Source organism: Piliocolobus tephrosceles, chromosome 13 (assembly GCF_002776525.5).
Source record: "Piliocolobus tephrosceles isolate RC106 chromosome 13, ASM277652v3, whole genome shotgun sequence".
In the NCBI taxonomy this organism is placed as follows: domain Eukaryota; kingdom Metazoa; phylum Chordata; class Mammalia; order Primates; family Cercopithecidae; genus Piliocolobus; species Piliocolobus tephrosceles.
Window position 1 is genome coordinate 12,532,149 of NC_045446.1, and position 18,304 is coordinate 12,550,452.

Genomic DNA, 18,304 nt, shown 5'->3' on the forward strand with positions numbered 1-18,304 from the left:
CCTGGCCAATGCGTCCTCTGGGGGTGGTGGATGTGGGGCTCAGGTGGGAGGTGTCAGAGTTCTCAGTTTTGATGCTGAGAGCTGTGACCTGGGCTGGAACAGCTTGCCTTCCTGCCCTTCTGCCCTGGGCCATCTGAATTCTCCCGCTGGGCTGCGTCCTTCCCTGGCTCTGAGCCTTGGCACAGGCTGTTCCTTTTGAATGCGTTTCTCTATCATTACCTAGAGTGGCAGGGTCCTTGCGGAAGCAGGTGGCCCACCTAGAGGTTTGAAGAGATTTAGTGAAGGGGTGGCAAGGGTAAAGGACCCCCAAAGCGATATTGAGGCAGCGGGAGTCAACAGCAGTGGAAAATCAAAAGGAGCACAGGACCCGAGCTGGGGCTGAAGGTGGAGGGCCCTGGAGCCTGTGGGCCAGTCTCAGCCTCACAGCAAGGGGAGATCCTGGTGGAAGGCAGGAGAGAGGAGGAGGAGGAGGGCCCCTGCTAATGCTCCCCTTCAGACCCTGCTCCCCTGTACCTTCCTCCCATGTCCTGCGGTCGCCTTGTCCCCCAGCACCCAGCAGATGGTGTGTGACTACCTGCAGTCCACCCTGTGCACGAGGGCAGGGGCAGGGTCTTATCCTCTCCCTCCGGCACCCACTCCAGTCTGGCACAGAGCACAGAGGTATGTGAAAATGGCAAGGAGAGCCGGGCGCGATGGCTCACTCCTGTAATCACAGCACTTTGGGAGGCCAAGGTGGGTGGATTGCTTGAGTCCAGGAGTTTGAGACCAGCCTGGGCAACATGGTGAAACTCTGTTTCTACTAAAAGTAGAAAAAATTAGCCGGGCATGGTGGCACATGCCTGTAGTCCAACTACTCAGAAGGCTGAGGTGTAGAATCACCTGAGCCCAGGAGGTGGAGGCTGCAGTGAGCCCTAACTGTGTCACTGCACTCCAGCCTGGGTGACCCGAATGAAACCCTGTCTCAACAACAACAAAATAAAATATTTTAAATCTACAGAAAAAGTGCCAGAATAGTGCAACAAATTCCCATATATTTCAGAGGCTGAGGAGGGCAGATCACCTGAGGTCAGGAGTTGGAGACCAGCCTGGCCAACGTGGCAAAACCCTATCTCTACTAAAAATACAAAAAATTAGCCAGGCGTGGTGGTTCATGCTTGTGATCCCAGCTACTACGGAGGCTGAGGTGGGAGAATGGCTTGAACCTGGGAGGCAGAGGTGGCAGTGAGCCAGGATGGCACCACTGCACTCGACTGAGCAAAACTCCCACTTCAAAACAAACAACCCCCAGCTCCAACAAATTCCCAAATATATTTCAATCAGATTCATCATCATTATTATTATAATTGTTTTTAGATTCACTTATTGACATTTGACAGAATTTACTCTCTTTCTCCATACACATGCATCCATGTGTATTATTATCATTTTTGCTGAATGGTTTGAGTCAGTTGCAGACATCATGATCCTTTGCTTCTAAATCTTTAGTGTGTGTTTCTAAAGAAATTTCCTTACACGGATGATGTCAAAATGACCACGTGCAGTAAATCTAACGTTGATACGATACTATTATCTAATACACAGCACATATTCAGATTTCACCAGTTGTCCGAAAATGGTTCTTTTTCATGATTTTTAATATTCTGATCCATAGCTCAATCCAGGATTGCACATTCTTTTGGGTTCCAGGTCTCCCGGGTGTCCTTTGGTCTTGAACAGTCCCTCCCTCTGCCTTTTTCATTCATCACGTTAATACTTTTGAAGAGTAGAGGCCAGTTGCTTTGCAGAATGTCCCTCAACTAGGGTTTGTTTGATGTATTCTTTCTTTATTATTATTATTTTTTGAGAGCGAGTCTCTCTCTGTTGCTCAGGCTGGAGTGCAGTGGCGCAATCTTGGCTCACTGCAACCTCCGCCTCCCCAGTTCAAGCAATTCTCCTGCCTCAGCAACCCCAGTCGCTGGGATTACAGGTGCATGCCACCATGCCCGGCTAATTATTTTTATTTTTATTTACTTGTTTATTTATTGAGATGGAGTTTCACTCTTGTCGCCCAGGCTGGAGTGCAATGGCATGATCTCGACTCACTGCAACCTCCGCCTCCCGGGTTCAAGCAGCTAATTTTTGTATTTTTAGTAGCAAATTTTTATATTTTTAGTAGAGACGGGGTTTCACCATGTTGGCCAGGCTGGTCTTGAACTCCTGACCTCAGGTGATCCGCCCCCCTCGGCCTCCCAAAGTGCTGGCATTATAGGTGTGAGCCACCGCACCTGGCATAATTTTTGTATTTTTAGCAGAGCCAGAGTTTCTCCATGTTGGTCAGACTGGTCTTAAACTCCTGACATCAGTGATCTGCCCACCTCGGCCTCCCAAGGTGTTGGGATTACGGGCGTGAGCCACCACGCCCGGCCTAGGGGTGACTTTCTGATTCTATCATTTCTTTTACATTTTTAATTGGCATTCTATGGCAAGGAAGAGCTTTTCTTCATCCTATCTATTTATTTATCTGTCTATCTGTTTGTATTTCTTGATCAGTGTGGTGTCAAAGATTTCTGCTTTGGTCAGTGAGTTATAACCCACTATTGCCATTTATTTTCATGCTTAAATTGTCCAGTATTCTTTAAACACATTCCAGCACTTTTTGTGTTTCTTGTTATGGGCTGAACTGTGTCCCCCCTAAAATTCATACATTGAAGTCCTTGTAGAAAGTAAAAAGTTCCTCTTCAAAGTTTCCCTTCTTGTTAAAGAATAAATCATAAGTGTTAAAAATAACAGTTTCTTTCAAACACTAACTTCCTTCAAGCCTCTGTACTTTATGCTGATAACTCTTCGCTGGGCCCTGTCCTATGTAGCTGTTAGACATGCTCACAGGCAAGTGGTACATTCTACGTCCTTGTACCTTAACCAGTCTATTTGTGCTAGACATGCTCACAGGCACGTTCCAGCTCGCAGCCTGTGCCGCTTCCCTATTTGGCATAAGCAACTTCCTCTTTTCCTTTATTTTTCCATTACTTTTACCTATTTAGAAAAGTTTTAAGCTGTTAGCCAATCGGATTTTAGTTTAGATCGTGCGGTCTGGCTCCAGCCAATGAAGACAGGACACAGTAGCAGGGACAAACTGCATAAGGGATAAAAATTGCTTCCCTCCTTTGTTCAGGTGTGCTCTCGCCATTGTTCCATCTGCGATGAGCACCCTTTCTGCAGAAAGTAAAAATGGCCTGGCTGAGAGAATTAAATTTATGTTCAAGTACCACTTCTTTGCGGCACTGGGGAACAAGCATTCTGTTTCTAAATAACCTTTTTTACATATAACAGCCCTGAGCCCCAGTACCTCAGAATGTGACTGTATTTGGAGACAGGGTCTTTAAAGCAGTGATTAAGGTTAAATGAGGGCCGGGCAAGGTGGCTCACACCTGTAATCCCAGAACTTTGGGAGGCCGAGGTGGGTGGATCACCTGAGGTCAGGAATTCGAGACCAGCCTGGCCAACATGGTGAAACCCTGTCTCTACTAAAAATACAAAAATTAGCCAGCCGTGGTGGCAGACATGGTGGTGGGCACCTGCAATCCCAGCTACTGGGGAGGCTGAGGCAGAAGAATCACCTGAAGCTGGGAGTTGGAGGTTGCAGTGAGCCGAGATCACGGCACTGCACTCCAGCCTGGGCAACAGAACAAGACTTCATCTCAAAACAAACAAACAAACAAACAAACAAACAAAACACCAGGTTACATGAAATCATCAGGGTTAGGGCCCTAATCCAATATAAGTGGTGTCCTTATAAGAGGAGGAGATTAAGACACAAACACACACAAAGACCTTGTGAAGACACTGGAAGAAGACGGCCATTTACTAGCAAGGAAGGAGGCCTCAGAAGGAACAACCCTACCAACACCTTGAGCTTGGGCTTCTAGACCCCAGTATTGGGAGAACATAGATTTCTGGGGTTTTCTTTGGTGTTTTGTTTTGTTTTATTTGAGACAGAGTCTTACTCTGTCGCCCAGGCTGAGTGCAGTGGTGCAATCATGGCTCACTGTAGCCTCAACCTCCCAGACTCAAACGACCTTCCCACCTCAGCCTCCTGAGTAGCTGGACTACAGGCATGCACCACAATGCTTGGCAAATTTTTGATTTTCTGTAGACATGGGGTCTCACTATGTTGCCCAGGCTGGTCTTGAACTCCTGGATGCAAGCAGTCCTCCTGCTTCAACCTCCCAATGCTGGGATTACAGGCATGAGCCACCATGCCCAGCGATTTCTGTTGTTTAAGCCGCCGTGTCTGCAGTATTTGTTGTGGCAGCCTGAGCAAACTCATGCAGGCGGCAATGTCCACGCTTCCTGCTTTTGCGGAGTTGCACTCAGCGTCCACCTACGAAATTGGGTTTTCTTAACATTGAGTTCACCTGATGTTCATTCCAAAAGTATTTATTGAGCAGCTATTATTTCAGGCACAGAGGAATCATCAAGGAACAGGAGAGACCCAAATCTTTGCCCTCATGAGTTTACACACCAGGGAAGGAGACAGATAACCAACAAGATAAATAAGCAAATTATAGTGTGTGACTCTGTGAAGCCAGAAAGAAACTACAGTAAGGAAGAAGACGGCGAGTGTCAGGAGGGTTGACATTTTAGATAGAGGGACAACAGAGGGCCCCACTCTGGAGGGGCCGTGTGAGTGGAGACTGGAAGGAGATGAGGGAGGGAGAGTGCTTGTTACTCATGATTTGAGCTGTGCTTTTCTTTTCTTTCTTTTTTCTTTTTGTAGGCAAGTCAACTTTATTTTTAGTTTGCATTTTATCTTTTCCGTTGTTTGTCCATTATGTATCTACATATTTTTTATTTTTTGAGACTTTATTTTTTTAGTTTGCATTGTATCTTTTCCATTGTGTATCCATTATGTCTCTACTTTTTAAAATTTTTTTGATACTGAGTTTCGCTCTTGTCGTCCAGGCTGGAGTGCAATGGTGCGATCTCAGCTCACTGCAACCACTACCTCCTGGGTTCAAGCAATTCTCCTGCCTCAGCGTCTGGAGTAGCTGGGATTACAGGCTTCCACCACCATACCCAGCTAATTTTTGTATTATTAGTAGAGATGGGGTTTTGCCACGTTGGCCAGGCTGGTCTCAAACTCCTGACCTCAGGCAATCCACCCACCTCGGCCTCCCAAAGTGCTGGGATTACAGATGTGAGCCGCTGCGCCTGGCTACATTCTTATTATTAGATCTTGCTGGGTGCAGTGGCTCACTCCTATAATCCCAGCACTTTGGGAGGCCAAGGTGGGAGGATTGCTTAAGTCCAGGAGTTCTAGACCACCTTGGGAAACATAGCAAGACCCCCAGCTCTACAAAAAAATTTAAAAATTAGTGGGGCATGGTGGTGTGTGCCTGCAGTTCCAGGTTCTCAGGAGGCTGAGGTGGAAGGATGGCTTGAGCCCAGGAGGTTGTGTCTGCAGTGAGCCATGATTGTGCAGCTGCACTGCAGCCTGGGCAACAAGTGAGACCCTGTCTCAACAAGAAACAAATTTAAAAACTTTAAAAAGTAAATGAATAGCCCTTAAAGTAAAACGTTGTCTACCTAGGAAATATTTTTAAATAGCCAAATATATGTGTCTAACATTTGGAAACATTTAAAAGTCATAATATTTATTTAGAAGATAATATTAATTGTAGACTTTCTTTAGGAAATACGATATTTATTGTAAAACTGTTTTCTATAGTTCATATAACCTTTGTAATAAAAACTCAGGCAGCTAATTTTTCATTGTATTCTGTTCTACACAACACATTTTTGCAATATATCAAAACTGTGTATCCATAAAAATGGCCTGTGCTTTTCTTTAGATGGATGGGCAGATGTAGTTCATGCTCATCACTTTAAGAGCAAGGAGCAGGCGGGGCACAGTGGCTCAAGCCTGTAATCCCCGCACTTTGGGAGGCCGAGGCGGGCAGATCACGAAGTCAGGAGTTTGAGACCAACCTGGCCAACATAGTGAAACCCCATCTCTACTAAAAATACAAAAAGTTACCTGGGCATGGTGGTGGGCGCCTGTAATCCCAGCTACTGGGGAGGCTGAGGCAGGAGAATCGCTTAAACCCGGGAGGTGGAGGTTGCAGTGAGCTGAGATGGAGATCATGCCATTGCACTCCAGCCCGGGTGACAGTGCAAGACTCCGTCTCAAACAAAACAAAACAAAACAAAACCCACAAAAATTAGCCAGGCATGGTGATGCGTGCCTGTAGTCCCAGCTACTCGGGAGGCTGAGGCAGGAGAATCTCTTGAACCCAGGAGCTAGAAGTTGCAGTGAGCCGAGATCGTGGACTGCACTCCAGCCTGGGCGACAGAGCAAGACCCTGTCTCAAAAAAATAAATAAATAAAAGAAAAAGAGCCAGGAGCAGATTCCTTCCTACTGATAATTTCCCTGCTGTTAGAATCTGGGGCGGCTTCCATCTTTCACTGGTAATAGATGCCCTGGGAAAATCTTTGTAGCCAATACATGTTTTATAACTAATAATAATAAACATATATTTACTAATGTGAGATGTATTTCTCAAAGTGGAATTCGCAGGTCTAAAGGTAGGAGAGTTTATGTTACAGTGGTTTCATGTCACCAAGTAACTGTTCAAGTAGATGGAACCAATGGGCGGGTCTAGGACCACCACGCGGAGTGTGTGCCAGTGCATGCATGCATGTAATATCCGCCTTGGCCAGTAGGCGTCAGTCCTCCACTGACAGTCTCTTCCTGATGGCCTTTTTTCTCTGGGGAACATTTCACTCCAGCAGGAAGCCAGGCAACTCCAGCAAAGATATAGCCTCCTCTCTCTTGCGGGTCTTTCTCTCTCTTTTATAGAATAATGCTTAGCTTTGCCATGATCTTAAAAGTAATCACGGAAAAAACTCAGAAAAGTATGAGAGAAAAAAATTGTCCCTACAGTTGCCTTTTGGATAGAATGAGTGTTATATCCTTTGGCTAACTGTTAATCTTTTGGTCTTTATCTAGTGTTGTTTAAAATAGAAATAGCTCATGCTACGAGTTGACAGGCATGTTCTAAATGTTTTATATGATACATTCATCGAGTCCTCACTGTAGCCCTAGAAGGCAGAAACTGTTCTTTCCTGTGATTTTTTGTTGTTGTTTATAAAATTTAACAGCTTTATTGAGGTGTGTTTCACATATTATAGATTCATAGTTCCATGGTCTTTGGCATGTTTATGGAGTTGTAAAAGCATCACCGTGATTTAATCTTGAAACATTTCCAATACCCCAGGAAGAAATCCACAAGCATTAGCATACCTACTCTTGCCCTTACCCCCGACTAGAAGTGACTATTCTCATCCCAGATTTACAGATTAGGACACTGAGGCCCAGAAACAAACTTTTCCAAGGTCATGTGACTCGTACATCTCAGGGCTGGGATTTGAACTCGGGCAGAAAGGCTCTGGGCCCTGAATGCCTGGCTGCTTGCAGACATCATCATCCTTTGCTCCTAGATCTTTAGTGTGTGTCTCCAAAGACATTTGCTTACATGGGCAATGTCACGCTGTTCACATGCAGGAAGTCTAACATTGATGTACGCTCAGCAAGACTGGGGTCACGTGACTTAAGATGGCTGCAGAAAAAACCAAATTAAAAATATTTTTTGAAAAAGGCCAGGTGTGGCGACTCACACTTGTAATCCCAGCACTTTGGGAGGCTGAGGCAGAAGGATGGCTGAGCCTATGAGTTCAAGACCAGCCTGGGCAACATGATGAGACATTGTCTCCACAAAAAAATACAAAAAAATTAGCCAGACTTGGTGGCGCATGCCTGTAGTCCCAGCTACTCGAGAGGGTGAGACAGGAGAATTGCTTGAAGCCGGGAGGTTGATGCTGCAGTGAGCTGTGATCGTGCCACTGCGTTTCAGCCTGGGCAACAGAGTGAGACCTTGTCTCAAAAAAAAAAATAAATGCATAAATAAAAGAAAAAAAAAAAGGCCAGGTGTGGTGGCTCATGCCTGTAATCCCAGCACTTTCAGAGGCCAAGTCAGGAGGATAACTTGAGTTGAGGAGTTTGAGACCAGCCTTGGCAACATATTGAGATCCTCTCACTCTAAAAAATAAAAAATAAAAAGGAAAAGAAGAAACAAAAACGATAAAGAACCAAAAAGATGGCTGCGTGATTTGTCTACCTATGCTGTGGGCACTCTGCTTAAGAGATGTTGGGAGGCTCCAGATTTTCCCTTGTGTAAGAGCCTCTGAAAATTATATCCCTGCTCATCTATGTTTCTGGGGATTTCTGACCCTTGTGTTAGCCTAAATCCTGAAAGCAAAATTGCTGGGACAAAGGCCGTACACATATTTTTTTCTGAGACAGAGTTTCGTTCTTGTTGCCCAGGCTGGAATGCAGCGGTGCGATCTCGGCTCACTGCAACCTCCGCCTCCTGGGTTCAAGTGATTCTCCTGCCTCAGCCTCCCATGTAGCTGGGATTACAGGCGTGTGCCACCACACCCGGCTAATTTTGTATTTTTAGTAGAGATGGGGTTTCTCCATGTTGGTCAGTCTGGTCTCGAACTCCCGATCTCAGGTGATCCGCCGACTTTGGCCTCTCAACGTGCTGGGATTACAGGTGTGAGCCACCATGCCTGGCCTGGCCATACACATTTTAAGGACAAATCACCTCCAAAAAGACTATATCAGTTTACACTCACAAGAAGTGTCCAAGAACTGTCTTTTTTTTTTTTTTTTTAAAGTGCTTTATTTCTTTTCTTTTTTTTTAAGATGGAGTCTCGCTCTGTTACCCAGGCTGGACTGCAGTGTTGTGATCTCTGCTCACTGCAAGCTCCATCGCTCCATCTCCCAGGTTCACACCATTCTCCTGCCTCAGCCTCCCGAGGACTACAGGTGCCCGCCACCATGCCCGGCTAATTTTTTGTATTTTTAGTAGAGATGGGGTTTCACATCGTTAGCCAGGATGGTCTCAAACTCCTGACCTCATGATCCACCCGTCTCGGCCTCCTAAAGTGCTTTATTTCTTAATATGCTTTAATGCTTTTTTCACTTTCTCCAAATTATAAACTGCAGGCTAATGACACCACCTAGAACTAAGGATATTTACTCAACACAATCTACTGATAGACGTTATAGTCACTTGTTTTAATTTCTTCTCACTTCTTAGGAAACAGCATAAAAATAATGAGAAGAATAGGCTGAGATTCTTTTCAGAAGATTAGAAATGAATCCCAGGCAACGTGCATGAATAATAAAAAGCCTCCCAAGCTTAAGGACTCTGATAATTGGGAATGATATACTCTGTTATCTTTTTGAAGTCCCATACAACACAGAGATCCTACAATTCGAAAACATTTTAAAGACAGAAATGTTAATTTTGATAAGAGCCATCTTTTTCTGCACATTCTCTCTCAACAAAGGTTATAAATCTCTTTGGTCTGCAGTTGGTTAAGGATAAAAGTGGAGGGGGCAGAATTTTGCTTTGTTACTACTTACATTTATTTTATTTTTCATTTTCTTACAGACAGGGTCTTGCTGTGTTGCCCAGGCTGGAGTGCAGTGGCATGATCATAGCTCACTGCAGCCTCAATCTCCTGGGCTCAAGCGATCCCTCCCACCTCCACCTCCCGACATGCTAGGATTACAGGCATGTACCACCATACCTGGGCAGGGTTTTGCCTTGAAGAGCAGAATTCATCCTCATGCTATTGGCACAGGCTACAAATATAGAACCTCAAAAAAGAGGGTTTTTTTTTGTTTGTTGTTGTTGTTGTTTGTTTTTTTGAGACAGGGTCTCACTCTGTTACCCAGTCTGGAGGGCAGTGGTGGGATCTCGGCTTACCACAACCTCTGCCTTCCCGATTCAAGCAACTCTCATGCCTCAGCCTCCCAAGTAGCTGGATTACAGGTGTGCACCACCATGCCCAGCTGATTTTTTGTATTTTTAGTAGAGACGGGGCTTCACTGTGTTGGCCAGGCTGGTCTCGAACTCCTGGCCTCAAGTGATCTGCCTGCCTTGGCCTCCCACAGTACTGGGATTACAGGCATGAGCCCTGCCTCAAAAAGAGTTTAACTCCCCTCTTCTCACCCCTGCACTTGATGAGTCTTAAAAAAAAAAAAAGAGTTTGAATCATTAATAGACACCAGCTCCAGCCTGTGCCGCGGAAACCTTCCCTTGGCTCCCCGAGGACAGAGGCAGACATTTAAGGGGGCAAACCCTGACCTCTTATGGTTGATATAATGGAAGTAAGCCATGCTGACACCATATGTGTCTCCTGCCCGAGAAGCACAAGGTGCTATAGTGGGGGCATTTACTACTCATCCATCCATTTATACAAGACGTGTTTACAGAGTGCTTACTATGTGCCTGGTATTCAGTGCTGGAGCCAGACAGATCTGAGGAAACTTCCCTTATCTGTACAATGGGGACAACATTACCTGCCTTGCAATGAGAAAACATATGTAAAGCCCTCAAAAAATTAACTGGAGCTATTCTTCTTACTTTTTGTTTTTAGATGGAGTCTCTCTGCCGCCCAGGCTGGAGTGCAGTGGCGCAATCTCGGCTCACTGCAAGCTCCGCCTCCCGGGTTCAAGCGATGCTTCTGTCTCAGCCTCCCGAGTAGTGGGACTACAGGTGCCCGCCACCACGCCCAGCTAATTTTTGTATTTTAGTAGAGACAGGGTTTCACGGTGTTAGCCAGGATGGTCTCCATCTCCTGACCTTGTGATCTGCCTGCCTTGGCCTCCCAAAGTGCTGAGATTAGAGGCATGAGCCACCGTGCCCAGCCTTCAAATTCTTAACATTTTTTGAACAAGGGGCCCTGCATTTTCATTTTGCACTGGGCCCTGCAAATTTTGCAGCTGGTTCTGGGCTCATGGTAAAATCATAGCGAGGGAGGAACAGCTCTGCAGACCCCTCTCCTTCCACATCCAATCCATCAGCACATCCTGTTGGCTCTTCCTCCACACACATCTCACTCCCCGCACTGTTCTTCCTCCTCCCTGGACCAAGCTACCACTTCTTTCTTCTAAAGAGGCTGTGTAGCCTCTTCCCTGGCCTCGCTGCCTCCACTCTGGTCAGTGGGCATCCTCCAGTGGGCACCCAAGGTGAGCTTTCAAAACTGCAAATTGGATCATGTCTCTTCCCTGCTTACCCCACTGCCAGAGGCCTCCACTCCACTCAGTACAAAACCCCAGGGTAGCCTTGCCCCTGCCTCTGCCTCCAGTGTTCCAGCCACACAGGCTCCCTTGCTAGTCCTCGGACACTGCATGCTCTCATTTCTCCTCTGCATTCGCTCTTCCTTGCTCCAGGCACTTAGTCACTCCAGCCTGACTCTCTCCTATTGTAAGGTCTCAGCTCAGGGAGGATTTACCCATTGCCCATCTCACATCCTCATCCCTGTTTGTTCTATTGCCCTGATTTGTTGCTTTTACAGAACCAATTGCTATCAGAGTTATCTTTTTCCTTTATTTATTTACTTATTTCTCGTCTGCCTTCTGTACTTCTTATCTGTCTCCTTCATGTGTACAGAGCAGTACCCAGCACATAGTAGGTGCTCAACAAATCATCTCCTTTGATTGAGTACAAGTGTTCCTGAGGTTCACAGAGGTTAAACAACTTAAGGTCATGCTATGGAGCCAGGGTTTGAACTCATGTCTCCCAGAGCCCACAGCCTCAACCATCATACTGTCCTGCTTCCTACATGGATCTATGGGGTCAACCACTGCCTTTGTGGGGAGGGCGCAGTCTGTCAACAGGGCTGTCCTGTTGTCTGTGCTTCTTCCTTCTCCCCTACCTTCCGCCAGACCCGAAGTCAGTCAGGAGACCAGCTTTCCTTTACCAAGCCCAGCGACTGGAGGCTTGCTGATGGATGGACCACTTGCCATGGGGGAGAGTCCTGAGGCTGAGTTCAAGTCCTGCCACTACCAGTACCTGACTGGGCAGTCTTGTGCAGAGCCCCTTTCTGAGTCTGTTTCCTCATCTGTTGAATGAAAGGACTGGACTACAGGGGTCAGCACACTTTCTGTAAAGGCCCAGTTTGTCCCTATCTTAGGTTTCATGGGCTGCACAATCTCTATCGCACTGCTCAGTGCTGCCATTGGTGCTCAAAAGCAGCCACAATAATAAATGAATGAACCTTCTTCTGTTCCAGTAAAACTTTATTTACAAAAACAAGTGACGGGCCAGGTTTGGCCCCCAGGATACAGTTTGCTGACTCCTTAGACCAGACTATCTCTAAGGAAACTTCTGTATCAGAGAGTCTGCAATTTTTCATGCAAGTGAAAGCTTCTTACAGCCGAGTTGGAGAAAGGACTTGTCTAGCCCACACTTACCTGCTCAAGTAGAAGGCAAAGAGGTTCTGAGAAAGGAGGCCTTGGTTCCACAGGTTGTCAAAGACAGGGGTGGCTCCTTCAACGCCAAGGCTGGGGTAGCCCAGTCCCAGGATGCCATCGAAGACTTTGTATTTCGTGAACTTGCTGGGCTCCTTGACACTCAGGCCGAACCCCTGGCCTATGTCTACAAGGTCCCCGATCTGTGGGAGAGGAGGGTGTTTCCGTGGAAAGATTTGGGAAGTGGGGCTGGGGCTGTGCTGGGGTGCAGGTGGCTGAAGAGATAGCACTCATTCTATGGGGAAGCCTAGGGCCACTGTGCCGTGGGCGGCACCTATGCGAGTGTGGGTTCCTGTGGGCTGTGATTCTAACTAACTCCAATGCCTCCTTCACATCGTCTGAACTTAGCCTCAGAGGCCACATTCCCTTTTTACACGTGAGACTGCGAGTGTGACCACACGGTTCCCACTTGAGGACAAATGGGTAGAGAGCAGGATTGTCCCCTTTTTGGTGTCACTATGATCTGATGACAGAAACAGAGAATTCATTTCGGACTCCAAAGGTGGTCTTTTCTCACCCCCTGGGGGAAACAGTAGCCGGTTACACCATGTAGCCGCTAGGGTTCTTAGGAAAATTCTGCCTGGGAAATGCTCCTTTAGATGTGTGTGTGTGTATGTGTGTGTATGTATGTGTATGTGTGTGCATGTGTGTGTATGTGTATGTGTGTGCATGTATGTGTGTGTGTGTATGTGCATGTATGTGTGTGCATGTGTGTATGTGTGTATTGTGTGCGTGTATGTGTGTATGTATGTGTGTGCATGTGTGTATGTGTGCGTGTATGTGTGTGCGTGTATGTGTATATGTATGTGTGTGCGTGTGCGTGTGTGTATGCGTGTGCGTGTGTATGTATGTATGCGTGTGCGTATGTGTGTGTATATGTGTGTAGGTGTGTGTGTATGTGTGTGTGTGCATGTGTGTGTATGTGTGTAGGTGTGTGTGTGTGTGTGTATGTGTATGTGTGTGTATATGTGTATGTATGTGTGTGTATGTGTGTGCATGTGTGTGTATGTGTGTGTGTGCATGTGTGTGTATATGTGTGTGCATGTGTGTGTGTATGTGTGTGTGTGCAGGCACTTCTAGGGAGGAGTCCCTAGTTTTTTAGACTCTGAGTGTGACCACATGGTTCCCACTTGAGGACAAACGGATAGAGAGCAGGACTGCCTTCTTTTAGAAGACAAATGGGAAGAACCCATTTATGAGGCAGGGCTCCCCTGAAGCTGTGACCCCTGTTTTCCCTGCCTGGTGCCTGCAGCCCTCGATCCCAGACAAGTTCTACCCTCTTCCGAGAATACTCCACACCCATGTGAGTCCTGCTTCACCTCCCAGCTCTGCTGCTTGCCAGCTGTGTGACCTTGGGCAAGGCACTCACTCTCTGTTCCCTCATATGTAAAACGGAGATAACAGTAGAGTCTGCCATGCCAGGTGGTTGTGAGGATTAAGCAAGTCATTCCCATGGAAGCGTCCAGCATGGCCCCTGCCACAGTGTGACAGCACAAAATTGGGTGGTTTTTACCCACCCACCTCTGTCCCTGTGCCTAGCAAAATCAGCCTCGTACTCATTGTGGGAAAAGGGGCTGCAGATTTGTGCCTTCCTCACCCCAGCACCTCCAGCAGGATGGTTCCGCCCTCTGGGGAAGCTGTTCTGGAGGAGAGTGCGTGCCGGTGGGGGCATCCTCTTCCCAGGTCACAGCCCCACAGGGCAGGCGTCCAGCTGCTGATGGACTTTAGGAAAGATGGACACTCCCAGCTGCTTCTGCATCTGGTCCTATAAGTGACGGTCATGCCTAAGGCCAGCCCTGCCTCTGCCTCTGGTTTCCATGTTACCTTAACCTTGTCATAGCCAAGAAATCCCAACATTTGCCCGATGCTGATGGGCCGGCCTGAGACCCGGAATGTGGAGGACAGCAGAGGGTTGAAGATGTTGTGGTTAGCTACAGACTCAGGGGTGGGCATCTGTCAGGCCTGCTGGGGACCGAAGAGGAGGTGCTGGGAAGATATGAGATGGGGGAGGGAGCACTCACTGCAGGCTTGGCTGGCACAGTAGATGGAGGGCACCCACAAGTCAGTGGAGCCTGTGTCCAGGATGACCTTGAATTCCTGAGGCGGTGTTCCAATGGTGATGATGCCAATGTAGGCCAGCTGCCAGGAGCTGGGAGGGATAGTGAGGGAAGGCCTGGCATCCTGGCCATGCCCCTGGTTCCCAGGGTGCCTGCCCTCATCAGGCATTCGTGTTTCCTGAAATCACTTTCCAACAGCCCCACCACACAGCCTCTGCTCAAGCCACCACCTTCATTTGAGAAGCTCTCCAGTGTTCCCCACAGCTCTTCAAATCCTTTCCACCCTTGAAGACCTGGTCTGAGTGCCTCCTCCTCCAGGCAGCCCTCCTAGGTTGCCCAGGCCACTGTGCTCTTTCCTTCCTTTAAACTCAAATCACATAATATTAATACCACACAGTTGGTCCTTTTATCTGACATTTACTTACTTTTGCCTATTTCTCTGGGTGGGCTATGAGTTCTTGAAGAAGAGATGAGACTTTTGGTTATATAAGTAACAATAACCATATTGTTAGTTTAACATAGCATCCCACACCACAGGGACTCAATAACTTAAAATTTTTTTTAGAGTCGGAGTCTCTCTCTTTTGCTCAGGCTGGAGTGCAGTGGCATGATCATAGCTCACTGCAGCCTTGACCTCCTGGGCTCAAGCAATTCTCCCACCTCACCCTCCCAAGTAGCTGGAACTACAGGTGCACACCACCACACCCAGCTAATATTTAAAACTTCTTGTAGCGACATGGTCTCACTATGCTGCCCAGGCTGGTCTCAAATTCCTAGCCTCAAGGGATCCTCTTGCCTTGGCCTCCCAAAGTGTCGGGATTATAGACGTTAGCCACTGCATCTGGCCTCAACAACTTTTTTATTGGTTTGATTCTTGGGCCTGAAAAGGCTAAACTTCTTTGTTGTTGTTGAGATGGAGTCTCATTCTGTTGCCCAGGCTGGAGTGCAGTGGTGTGATCTTGGTTCACTGCAACTACCATCTCCCGGGTTCAAGTGATTCTTGTGTCTCAGCCTCCTGAGTAGCTGGGATGACAGGCACGCACCACCACGCCCGGCTAATTTTTGTATTTTTAGTAGAGACGGGGTTTTGCCATGTTGGCCAAGCTGGTCTTGAACTTCTGACCTCACGTGATCCGCCTGCCTTGGCCTCCCAAAATGCTGGGGTTACAAGCGTGAGCCACCGTGCCTGGCCTAAACTTCTACCTAGGGTGTCCAACTTGATTTGCAGTTTTCTTTGTGGTCATTTGTTCAGACATGGATTGCCCTTCAGTGTGGCTCCTTTAGCTCAGCGATTAACCTTAGTTCAGAAAGGGCAAAGCTCCCATAACAAGCACTGTCTTGGTTCAAGGGTGCCCAGTGACACTATCACTGGCACAGAAATGGATGCTATCTGGCACCTGGTCATTGCTGGGCCCAGTCACTATGGACCAACAACAGAGGGTAGGAGTGCCTTCTCCTCTGGAAACGGGTCCCCATTCCCCACTGTCTGCTGAAGCCCCAGCCCTAACCCGCTGGCTCACAGCCCCAGATGAGCCCCAGTGCTTGCTAGGGGCCCTAGGGGGCGCTCTGGAGCTCCATCCTCCCAGCATACTCACATCCAGGTAGTTCCTCATGGGTTCCAAAGATATTCCATTGTCCTGATATTGATCAAGAAACTTATAGGCCAGTCCGGAAGGATATTTCTCAAGATAATCTTTCAGCATGTCATTTTCCTGGAGGTTTTCTCGAATGGATTTGATCTTCATCAGAGGGATTCTTCAACCGAGCATTGGGAAGGGAAACAAGTAAGAGAGTCATCGGCTGCTCTTTGCTATCATGTGACTGTCACACTTTGCATTGTAATTGCACCGTACATTTTCCAAGCTTTTTAATGATTGTTATCTTATTATCAGGAAAAGACACCCAATGCAAAGGAAAGACCACGGCAGTGGATCTAGGTTTAATTCCAGGTTCTATTGTGTAATCTTGGGCAGGTCATATGATCTTTCTGAGCCTCAGTTTCCCTATCTATCTATAAAAAAGATGGAGTGATGATACCCTCCCTAGCATAGAATGTTTGGAGGTGTTAAGTGAGACAGTGGATATAATGTGCCTGCCATATAGCAGGTCCTGACAGTGACAGCCCTTCCTATTGCTATTGCCATCTCAGTGTCTCTTTCTTGGGCAGCCCTGGGAGGGTGGTAGAGGGGGAATCATTATCTTCTTTTTATAGGGAAGGAATCTGAAATGCAGGGACTTTGTGACTTGGCTCTGGTTACATTGCTTGTTAGTGGCAAACCTGGGCCTAGAAGTAGCCCTCCTGATCTCTCTAGGGTTCAATCAGAAGAAAGGGGTGAGAGAGGAAGCCAGGAAGTGAGAAAATGAATGCTGAGATGGGGAATAAAGTGGGGAAATGAAGAGAGTAGAGAAACAAGAATGAGTCAAAACAGAAAGAAACACAGAGTTTTGCATACACAGAGACACCCAAAGAGACAGAGAGCTAAAAGAGAGAGATGCAGAGACAGAGGTGTAGCCACAGAGACACATATATAAGGAAACAGAGAGGGAGTAGAGAGAAAACCTAGAAAATTGCACAGAAGAAATTGTGTTTCTAAGTGGGACCACATGTACAGCTGCACACGTTGTGCACTGAAAAATTCTAGGGAGTCCCATTCACATAGCCCATGATGTGACTGGTGCCCCTGGAATTGTGCAACTCTGCAGACCTGCCCCAAGACCTTTCAGCCTCACAGCACACATGGCTATTCATCAATAAATGGAGACTTGAATTTTATATGAGCATCAGAGAATGATTACATTTCCTTCCCCATCCCTGCACTGGAAGGAGAATAAGAGGCAAGAGAAGAAGAGGGCAAGAAGGAGCCCACAAAGACAGCTGACGTCACGTGTCTCATACTTACTTGACCAAGCATTCTGAGAGAGCCACCAACCCGAGGATCATAAACCACTTCATACTTCCTTCCTGGGTTTAAAACACTCAGGAAAGAGTGAATTCTGAGCATGCAGTGGCTGTCAAGAGGAGCTCATTTAAATGCACTCTGATCTGCCCTAATCATCCCCTTGAGGGCCAGTATCCACGCGATAAGAAATACAAACCTTCCTGATCAAGTCTTCGCCTGCTTCGTGTTTGTGAGGAGGGGACCTAGAAAATTCTCAGAATACAGAGATTTCTATTCTAATCTCTTCCTTGGGGCTTGGCTGAAAAAACAAAAATAAACCATATAGGGAAACAAAGAGTGGGGAGACTCTTGCTATCTTGGAGATAAAGGCACTGAGCATAATGTGATAAAAATAAGTGTTGGATGCTATGCTTGACATTTATGGTCTCATGCAGTCTTCCCAGTGACCCTGTGAGGTGTGCATTGCTGTCCTCATCTGGGAGGAGATTGCTAGGAGGAAGAGAGGTCAAATCACAGAGTGAAAATGTTGGGAGCGGCCCACTGACTTATGAGTGGATTTAGGTGGTGGGATGGCACACAGCAGGGCCACTTATGCTGCCAATCTGCTTCAAAGAGCCAGGCTAGAGCAGTATGACCATCACACAATTTTAATATTGGAAGAAATGTGACGCATGCAACCTGAAAATATTGTTTGTATCCAGTAAACATTTATCGAGGACCTGCTGTGTGCTGGAGAGTGGGATAGATGCTGGGAAATCAAAGTCAAATCAGACATGAACAAGCCTTGCCTTCAGGGAGTTTGCAGTCTGGGGCAGGAATCACAAGCTGGAGACCCAGGTGGCAAAGGAAATAAATGGAATGGCTGGGTGGGCATCTCGGGCACGGGCATGACTGTCTCCCCACAAGGGGGCAGCCTCTTCTCCATTCCTCAGCAGTTGCCACACTGGCAGGTGGGTTGTGATGCCAGGTTGGCCAAGTT

The 18,304-nt window shown here is 47.1% G+C and overlaps 1 protein-coding gene across 1 annotated transcript; it reads right to left on the reverse strand.

The window, feature by feature from the left end:
* Nucleotides 1–332: 332 nt before the first annotated feature.
* LOC111544779 (pepsin F-like) lies at nucleotides 333–17,378 on the reverse strand. Its single transcript, XM_026457635.1, has 6 exons — nucleotides 17,326–17,378; nucleotides 16,021–16,180; nucleotides 14,390–14,507; nucleotides 14,193–14,299; nucleotides 12,312–12,511; nucleotides 333–438 (listed from the first exon to the last, which is right to left on the reverse strand). The coding sequence occupies exons 1-6, from the start codon at nucleotides 17,376–17,378 to the stop codon at nucleotides 333–335; spliced, it is 744 nt and encodes a 247-aa protein (XP_026313420.1).
* Between the last annotated feature and the right edge of the window lie 926 nt (nucleotides 17,379–18,304).

What these genes read in the sequence shown, in the direction of transcription:
- LOC111544779 (XM_026457635.1), bottom strand. Translation starts at nt 17,378, where the DNA reads ATGAAGTGGTTTATGATCCTCGGGTTGGTGGCTCTCTCAGAATGCTTG. An exon ending in CTCTCAGAATGCTTGGTCAA is followed by an intron (nt 16,181 to 17,325) that starts GTAAGTATGAGA and finishes GCTCGGTTGAAG; the next exon opens with AATCCCTCTGATGAAGATCA. An exon ending in TTGGCTATGACAAGGTTAAG is followed by an intron (nt 12,512 to 14,192) that starts GTAACATGGAAA and finishes CCTCTCCCACAG; the next exon opens with ATCGGGGACCTTGTAGACAT.